The 10,014-nt window shown below is 35.0% G+C and overlaps 1 protein-coding gene across 4 annotated transcripts in view; it reads right to left on the bottom strand.

The window, feature by feature from the left end:
- Positions 1 to 10,014, bottom strand: part of COL11A1 (collagen, type XI, alpha 1) — a 357,092-nt gene that overhangs the window by 299,584 nt on the left and 47,494 nt on the right. For all 4 annotated transcript variants that reach the window (XM_006830900.1, XM_006830902.1, XM_006830899.1 and 1 more), the window contains exons 3-4: positions 7,488 to 7,701; positions 1,725 to 1,887 (exon numbers count right to left, since the gene is read on the bottom strand). In XM_006830900.1, coding sequence (XP_006830963.1) covers positions 1,725 to 1,887; positions 7,488 to 7,701 — 377 coding nt within the window. The remainder of the gene's footprint in view (positions 1 to 1,724; positions 1,888 to 7,487; positions 7,702 to 10,014) is intronic.

The following is a 10,014-nucleotide window of genomic DNA, read 5'->3' as shown; positions in this document are numbered from 1 at the left end:
AAAAGGATATCATGTTTGGTAAGCTGGAAGGTCAGAGAAAAAGAGGAAGTCCCCCAACGAGATGGATTGGCCAAGTGGCAGCATCAACGGACTCAAGCGTGGCAACAGTAGTGAGGCTGGCCCAGGATTGGGCATTGTTTTGTTCTGCTGTGCATAAATTCGCTATGGGGTATCAACTCGATGGCACCTAACAACAACAACTCATTTATGGTCCTAGTAAATATGATTGTGAAGGTTATGAAATAAAAGTTATCCTGTGAAACTGATATTTACAAATAATTTTAGCTTGAAATAGAACTTTGCAAAACTAGAGATTGTATTAATGTGTTTACTTATATTCTCCCACATAATATACACATACATATTGTACCCTTTTGTGTGCAACTAATGTCAAACACTGCAAAATCTGAAAGTATATTATTATTATATGAATGGGTTTATAAAATTTTATGGAAAAATTACATTATCTTTTAATTCCATTTTTATATTAGTGGAATTAATATGACACCCTCTTGAATATTGCCTGAAACATTCTATCATTTAGTTTAATGTAATTGACCAAAATATTATACATACAAATATATATGTACACATCAGTGGAGAAAATAAGAAACAAATAGTATCACAAATAGTCTAAATGTTGCTCTGAATTTATAGTGTTTTTATATGAAAATATGCCAGGGATTTGTGAATATATATATAAGAGCTTCAAAAAGTTAATCGAAAAATTGAATTGAAAGATAATGTAAGTTCCCTTGTGCCTTATATACATGTTATTGCTAAGTGCCATTGAGTCAGGAGCCTCAATAGCGACTCATAGCGACCCTGTACACTGTACAGGGTTTTCGAGGAGCAGCTGCTGAGTTGGAACTTCTGGCCTTTATGGCCCAAACAGACTTTGCAGTTTACTGCATTAACCGGCAGCGCCATACCATCACACATATATACATGTATGATGTGTATATAGATATTCACATGAACAAAATATAGCAACTATTCCATGTAAAGCATATCTATTAATCTATAGCAGATTTCAAAATGAATTATCCAGAAATTCTATATAAATAACTACCATGGTAATTAATAATGTGTCAGGAGAGCATTCCTGGTGTCAGGATCAGAGCTTTTTGCTTTGTTAATAATTAAATAAAAATTAAAACACGAGTTATCCAGTCCAATGACTATAAGAATGTGATTATTATAACTGATGAAATAAAATTGGAAGAAAATATTTTACCACGGAGCTATAAAACATTCACATTATTAAAAAGCAAAAAAAAAAAATTTGATTTCAAAAACAAAAAGTTCATCTTTTGCAGTCTGGTGTCAGCTTTACCTTGGAAACATTGGCAATGAGAAGAAATATGTAATATATCTGACTTTTATATTTCTCTAAATTAATATCCCAGAGAAGGCAGTGAAGAAAATATTCTTTTCTCCAAAAAAGCACAAGTAAAGTCATTTGCCCTTCCCAGGAGAATAACACTCTTGCGTTCAAATCAGTGGATATTTGTAATTGTTTCCCAGGCATTAGTCTCATCATCTCATCATTCTTTTACTGAACAATAGAAAACATCACCACTACACCCACAGGGGAAGACAGTAAGTCACATTTTAGAATGTTTCACCTTTACTTTGTAACACATACTGATTGTCACTGGTATGAATGCAGTTCACCTGATTTAATAACGTTCAACTTACAGGAAAGCTTTGTTTATTTTTACCTCAAAAACTTCTTCATCCAATATCCTTGTTCCAAAAACCGTGATTCCATTGGTGTCAACAATTGCTCTCTCACTTCTATCAAGTGGTTTTGTGGTTTTCTTCTTACAATCAACAATCATTGTCACAGTTTTCTTCTCTACGCTGATTGCTACCCGATGCCACCTAAAAAAGGCCAAGCGATTCTTTTGTAAGCTGCAAAGATGCTGATTGCCAAATCATTAACCATATAGAAATATTGGGTTATTTTGAATCATAAAAGTTAGCTAAAATTGTTATTAAAATGAAGGCTCATTTATTAATCAATCTGTTAACAAGTGATCACTTATGCTTACCTATCACAGTGCTAGATACTTAAAGAGACACAACAGTGCAAGATGCACAAAAAGATCAACTGCCTATGTTGATAGGGAAGTCCCCATCCTTTGCTTTACTTTGTGTTGAAGCAACAAAGGCTTAATCTCACCATGTCCTGATGAGGGTATTTGATAGCGATTAGGGTGGGATATGGAGTATGTAATAGTTTCCATGTACGTAAATGCTTTCATCCAAAGTGGAATTCCACTTAAAAAATTCTGCCTTAGTGATCCCCTGAGATTGACTGTAAAACAGTATGTCTCGTAACTCAATGACTACTCCAACTGCAGCAACTCTAATTGAAAACTACAATGTGCTTCTCTGTCTTTATTCACATTATTTCAAGTCCTTTCATTTTCTTTTTCCACTTTAATTTCAAGACAGTCATAGATCACTACTGTGGGCAAGATCCAAGACCAAGACATAATATCTCTCCTTTCCAGGGTTGGCAGAAGTAGAGACACTGTGAAATAAAGTGTAGTTGACGCATGTGTGGAGTGAGAGTCTCAATTCACTTTGCAGCTAATTTAGGGCATTGATGATAGGTATAGCTCTTTTGGAAACATATATACCCTAACCATATTGTAAAATAGTTGGTTTTGTTAACAGTAGTTGGTTCTAACAAAAACCAGGAAGTGAAGCTCACTTGGATTTTGCAGGTCAGTGAGGCTAATTTGGCTATATATGTATTTTTTCCAAATTAAAACTGTTAGGTTAATATTCCAGAAGTGTGTAGGGCTAGATTAATAAAATAAAGTACCCAAAACATTGCAGGAATCTACCTATATGGTCTAATTCATTTGACTTGGCCTGACGACTGATAGAGGCCAAGTATAATTCTATATACACTTAGTCTTTGGTCTTTTCATTGACAAACAACTGCTAGGTTTATATAGAGCAAAGACTTACACAAAGAACTACCTAGTAAAGTGACAGTAAAATTTACACATATTCCTACTAAGGAGTCTATGTCTTAAATTATACCCAGCATTTTAGGTATGTGATTTTCTTCAACAAAAAAAGAAAAATAATTTCAGTATCAAAAGTCAAATAGTATCCTCAACATTATATTTTTACTGAATTAATTTACACCTGTATATTTATAATGATAGATAAGAATTACAGTATCATATACAAAATAGGTAGTCAAAACACTAAATTAACATTTAGTTTCAGATTCATTTCTATTTATTCTGTTTCTCTAAGACCACACATTCAGATGCTCAGAAAATTTCACCAGTTCTTACATTCAAAGCATATATAAACTTAAATGTCTCTCAGCTTAATCCAAGTCTCCATCCTTCTCACCTAGACTATTAACTAGTCTCTTTAGTTTCATTTTTGTACTCTTAAAATTTACAAATTTGTTCTTCTCAGAGTAAGCAGAGAAACCATTGAAAAATATATTGGATCAAGTCTCTAGCCTGCTAAAAATCATCTAATACTCACAGTAGAAGCCAACCCTGCCTCATAGGATTGTTCCTATGCAACAGTGCATAGTATGGTAGTGGTTATGTGCCATGGAATTGGTTTTGATTCATAGTGATCCTCTATAGGGTTTTTGAGGCTGTAAATCTTTATGGGAGCAGAAAGCCTCATCTTTCTCCATCAGAACCACTGGTAGTTTTGAATTTCTGACTGTGAGATTAGCAGCCTGACTTGTAATCACTATGCTACCAGAGCACCTTAGCGCATACATAGTGCCTGTATAGTGCCTGACTTACAGTTGTTGTTAAATGCTACTGAGTTGGTTCTGACTCATAGTGACCATGTATATGGATTCTAGGAAGCAGCTGGTAAGTTTGAACCACCGACTTCACAGTTCAAACCAGCCTTATGATTGACTGCTTATCCTATGGTGCCACACCAGGGCATGCAATTAGAATTTTATAAATCATTATTGAAAGAATAAATAAATAAATATTATTATCATCTATTGATTTTATTCAAGATATTGTCAAAATAACATCTGACCACTGTGAGACATTATAAATATAGTTTGACCTATATTTCTGTTCGATAATTCATCAAAAATATTTACTAACCAATCACCCAGACTAAAATTTTAGTTTGATATTTGGTAATGGTCAAAGTAAGAAATGCAGCCAGTTACAGCATTTTATTTGTTCATAAAATGATAATATGAATTTTTTATGAAAGCCAGGATTTTCTTGGCATTTGAGGATTTTGTCATTAATCATGACAAAATTATGCTGAGTGGATATCTTTTGCCATCTACGCAGCTAGTTGCATCTTGCATATAACCAAAATTCATATTTCTAAAAAACTGTCTCTTTTTAGAAATTTAGATTCAGCCATAAAATATCAAAAAATTTAACAAGCCATTTCTTCAGAACCCTCCACGGGTTTGCTATGAAATGGACTGACTTGACGGCACTTAATGGCAACAGGTTAAATAAAGGCAATGTTTACAAAATTTATTTTTATATGTGGACATTTTAATTCTGATGACAGACATTATTCTTACTGTATTTAAACAAATTAGGTTACTGTGTTTTATTTATAATTAGATTACCAAGATAATCTTTTTTAAAAAATAATATCATCATAAAATTCATGTTCTGCATTTTAGCAAAGTAAGCAGTGCCTGGGAGTTTTAAAACTTGCAAGCAGTCATCTAAGATACAACTATTGGTCTCTAAACCTCAGTAGCAAACAAGTAAAAAGGTAATCAAAATCACAAGGAAGGAACAAATCTACAGGGCTTATAGTTTACATAAGCCACGACCTCAACTACTCTGAGACCAGAAGTACTAGATGATGCCCAGCTACCATCAAATCTGGCTCAGGGTACAATAGATGATTCTAGCTAGCATAGGAGAAAAAAAAAGCTGAATGAAACTCAGATTCCTATAAATACCCAAACTACCTGGATCCTCTTAGAATAGATGACTCTCTAGGATAAATACCATGAAACTCTTTTTTTTTTTTTTTTCCCTAATGGCCTAATTCAAGCAGGTTTAGATATTACAGACCAATTTAAGGCAGTTTTAGGATCTGGATCAGGAAGGCTTAGTATTTGCAGGGTTGGGCTCAGGTCTTTTCGGGAAACATGATTAAAAAGGTTTAGGACTTTTTAGGCAATGGTATTTTTTGGGTCTCCATTACGTAGACTTTTTATAAAACATACATTTACTCTTTTTTTACTGTAGCAATATACAATATACAACAAAACAATTGCCACCTCAACCATTTTTAGGTGTACAGTCCAGCCACACCAAAGGCACTCCCCATGTTGCACAACTATCACCACTATCCATTTCCAAAGGGTTTTTTTTTCTTTCTTTCTTTTCTTTCTTTTTTTTTTACCTCCTACATTCTTTTCCCTTTTTTTTTTTCATTTGCAGTAAAGTTCCCATTGGTTTGTTCTAATGAGAAAATAAATATACACTGTTTCCCTTCTGGAATTCTGGTGTGGCGCTGCGGGCTAATGTGCCAGACTACAAGATCAGTTTGAGTTCAAGCTCAACAGCCACTCTTCAGAAACCCTGTACAGGGTGGCTATGGGTTGGAACCAACTCAACGGCACTTAACAACAACAGAATGTATGGAATCCTTGTGTGTCACTGTAGGATAAGCACTGGACTGCTAAGGTAGGCGGCTCCCTTCTAAGTACATGAAAAAATAAACAGACAAAAATAAAGAAAGCAATTTCCTTTTTTTTCCTCTTTCTTTTGTTTTTAACTGTCTTCTAATATAATAAATAAGGAGCTCTGGTAGCATAGTGGTTACGAATCAGGCTGCTAATCTCACGGTCAGCAGTTAGAAACTCTTCCACGGGAGAAAATGAGACTTTCTGCTCCCACAATGATTTACAGCCTTGGAAACCCTGTACAGGGTCTCTATGAGTCGGAACCCACTCCACAGCATATAACAACAACAATAATATAATAAATGGGGTTCTGGTGTGGTGCTGTGGGTTAATATGCTGGAAGGCAAAATCGTTTTAACCGCAAGGTCAGCGGTTCAAGTTCACTAGCTGCTCCTCAGAAACCTTAAACAGTGGTCAGAACCAACACAACGGCACTTAACAACAGCAATAATATAATAATTAGATTCCTGGTGTAGTGCTGTGGGATAAGCCCTTGACTGCTAACCACAAGGTCAGCAGTTCAAACCCACAAGCTGATCTTCGGGAAACCCTATGCAGAATTGCTATGAATCATAACTGACACCACAGCACTTAACAACAATATAATGTACAGAATCCTGGTGTGTCACTGAATAGGATAAGCACTGGCTGTTAAGGTAGGTGGTTCAAACCTATCAGCCTCTCCTCGGAAATCCTATACAAAGTCGTTTTGAGTCAAAACTGACTTGACAGCACTCAACAGCAGCATATATGATGTATATAATCTAATGTAACAATATATAATACTTTTACTTAAAGAAAAAAGATGCAACATACAGATATATCTAAGAACTTTCTAAACGAAATTTGAGTTTAAAAATTAGAACTATTTTAGGTGTGTATTAAATTCATATGCAATCACTAGCATCTTGGTACAAGCCATTATTATACCTTACCAAAATTACTGCAGGAGTATCCTAACTCTTCTTATTTTTTTTAACTCTTGCCTCCTGCTTCTATTCTCAACATAATATCCTGCATGATTTTCAGAAATATATAGTGACTACCATAGGGCCAGCCTGCCTGAGTTCAATTCCTGTCTCTGTTGCTTTCAGACAATTTATTTAAATTCTCTGTACCTCAGAGCCCTTATTTTGAAAATAGATTTGTTGGCATTATTTTCATCAAAGAGTTGTGAAAATGCAAACAACTTAAATATGTATAAAGTGTGTAAAATGAAATACTGCAAGCAAGTATTATATAATGTTTCCTAAGATCTTCATCATTAATGTTATTAGTAAATGGCTAGAATGGATCATGCTTCTACTTATGGTGGTGGTGGTGATTTGTTGTGTAGTCAGTTCCTACTCATAACTACCTTTACAGGGTTTTTGAGGCTACACATCTTTACGAGACCAGAAAACCCCATATTTCTCCCTCAGAGCAGCTGATAGATTCAAATTTGAGGTTAGCAGCCCAACTCCTTCTACTCATAAACCCTACCAAAAAGCAACAAAACTCATTGCTTTCAAGGTAATTGCAACTCATAGCGACCTTATAAGGCAGTAGAATTGCCCCACATGGTTTCTCATGCTGCAATATTAATGAGTCAGATTGCTACATTTTTCTCCTGTAGAGTGGTTTTTGCTCAAATATCAGTAAGATATGGTTCCTACCTCCTTCAGATCTTTCATCATAGAGCACCTCCGTGAGATTTTCCCTGGTCTCTAGGCTTAAAATTGGCCCAGCTCCTGCTATTGCCTGCTCTATGATTCTTTACCACTCTATTATTTTTACTCTTGCTTGGGTCACTTACTTCCCATCTGCGATGTTAACAGTTCTGAAAAGGGGATAGTCTTCTGGGGCAGGTTTTCCATTGTGGTCTTCAAACAGGAAAACAGGTGATCTCCCAACCTCAACACCAATTTGCTGAATACCATGTTCATTATATATAGATAAAAGAAAGGACTGAATGCCCTTTTTGGGTTTTACTGTGAATAATATTGAAAAATCTTCTGGAAAAGGTCCACCTGAGAAAGAAGGTGAACGAATCATAAATTAATAAGTTTCAAGTTGTTCCTGTGTAGCCTTTATAAGTCATATAAATTAAAACGTATAATACTCAAACACTAAAGTCATTAATATAAAGCACAATAATACATAGCACTGAATTCAAAGTTAGGAAGAAAGATCACACCAGTAAAACATCAAACAGATAGTAAGAACTCTTAAGTTGTTCAAGTATCATTTTGATATGTTTTATTTTCAGCCTTTACCTAATTTATGACCATACATCTTCTTATTCAAGAAATATTATGACACTGTATTCTTCCAGTCATTTCTTTAAAACCTAAAGAGTTCTTTAGCAGTCTTGCTTATCACAAAATACAATTTCACTTATAAGAGAAATAGGAGTCCTGATGTGGCACTGTAGGATAAGCACTGAACTGCTAACCCAAAGGTTGGCAGTTCAAACCCATAGCTGCTTCTTGGAAACCCTATACTCAGCTATTATGAGTTGGAACTGACTCAACAGCATTTAACAACAACAATCAACTTTTAATCATAATCTTTAAACTATAACTGCTAAAACTGAAATTAAACCATGGTGCTGTGGGATTATGCACTAAACCGCAAGATCTGTTTTAACTACGAGATTGGCAGTTCAAACTCACCAGCCTCACCTCAGAAACCATATACAGGTTAACTCTGAGTTGGAACTGACTCAGTGGCACTTAACAACAACAACAATTATGACAACAACAACAATGACCACAACTGACATCCAAAAGTGCAAAAAAATAAATAAACATTTCAGACTGACAGCAATCCTATAGGACAAAATAGAGCTACACCAAAAGGTTTCTTTAAGACTGTCAGCTCTCTCTCCTGGAGCTGCTGATATGTACAAACTCCAAATCTTGTGATTAGAACATGAGCACTTAACCACTGCAGCACCAAGGCTCCTTCTAACTTAGGTATTATTGGTGTTGTGTGCCACAGAGTTGGTTCCAACACTGTATAGGTTTTCAAAGAACAGCTGATAGGTTTCAACTGCAGACCTCCAGGTTAGCCCGACAGTGCTTCTTCTAAAGCGCTGCACCAAGGATCTCTAATCCAGGTTGTTGTTGTTGCTGTTAGGTGCCCTCAAGTGTAGAGGTGCTCTATACTTGATTAAATATGGAGTTTTTCAACTTCATTATTTCATGTTTTGAAATATATAAATGCATTCCAAGTATAAAACATTTTGTCTCAAATGATTGCTATTAATGAAAGAATTGGTTATTGATATCACGATTACACAAACATATATACATACATATGCTATATACACATAAAAACGTGTATGTGTGTGATATAATTGCGATTCACACTGATCATTTCAAAATCAACAGTAATTATTTTTTTAAATGGTTTTATACTTATTTCATACATAAATAAATGTATTATGAAATGACACAATAACTTTGTAATTTGATTTTAATTATTTAAGTCATGCTCAATATCATCTCATGCAGAATGCCTCCCTTTAACTAAAATCCCTTTCTGAGGTAGGGAAGGTCATTTGCATGGGGGAGAGAATATAACTTTAGGCAAAGAGCAACCAGTATTGACTTCCCACGTCACACTATTCACTAGTTGTATAATTATGCTCAAGGATTTCACCTCTGCAGCTCTTAATCCATAAACTGGGTTTAAATATCCCCCTTTATCAATGGATATGAAGATAATGAAATATACGTTGCTGTTAAGTGCTTTCTGACTCACAGCCATTCTGTACAAGGTTTCCGATAAGCATCTGGTGGGATTGAACTGATTACCTTGTGGTTCAAAGTCCAGTGCTGTTCCTACAGCGTCACACCAGTATTCCAATAAGACATATATATTATTATAAAAAGCCCATTTATTAAAAGAATTACTGTTGAGTTTGAAATGTCCAGAGGGAATCATGATTATACAAATATATATACATACATATGCTTCTATGTATACATAAATATCAGTGATCAAGTTTTTCATTGATAGCAATAATTTGAGACAAAATGTTTTATACTTAGGAAGCATTTATATATGCAGTCTTAGTGGGGCACAACAAGGTCTGTGGTGGCTCAAACCCACTAGCCAACAGCACTTAACAGCAACATATATATTTATTATTATGTTGTTGTTGTTAAATGACATTAAATCAGTTCCACCCCATAGAGACCCTGTATAGGGGGATTCCAAGGAACAGCTAGTGAGCTTTAACCACCAACCTTGCAGATCAAACCTATTTAACAGTCCAGTGCATTAACCTACAGTGCCACACCAGGATTCCAAATTCATGTACATATATATATATA

This window comes from Chrysochloris asiatica, unplaced genomic scaffold (assembly GCF_000296735.1).
Source record: "Chrysochloris asiatica unplaced genomic scaffold, ChrAsi1.0 scaffold00002, whole genome shotgun sequence".
In the NCBI taxonomy this organism is placed as follows: Eukaryota; Metazoa; Chordata; class Mammalia; order Afrosoricida; family Chrysochloridae; genus Chrysochloris; species Chrysochloris asiatica.
This window is presented reverse-complemented; position numbering and strand designations above follow the sequence as displayed.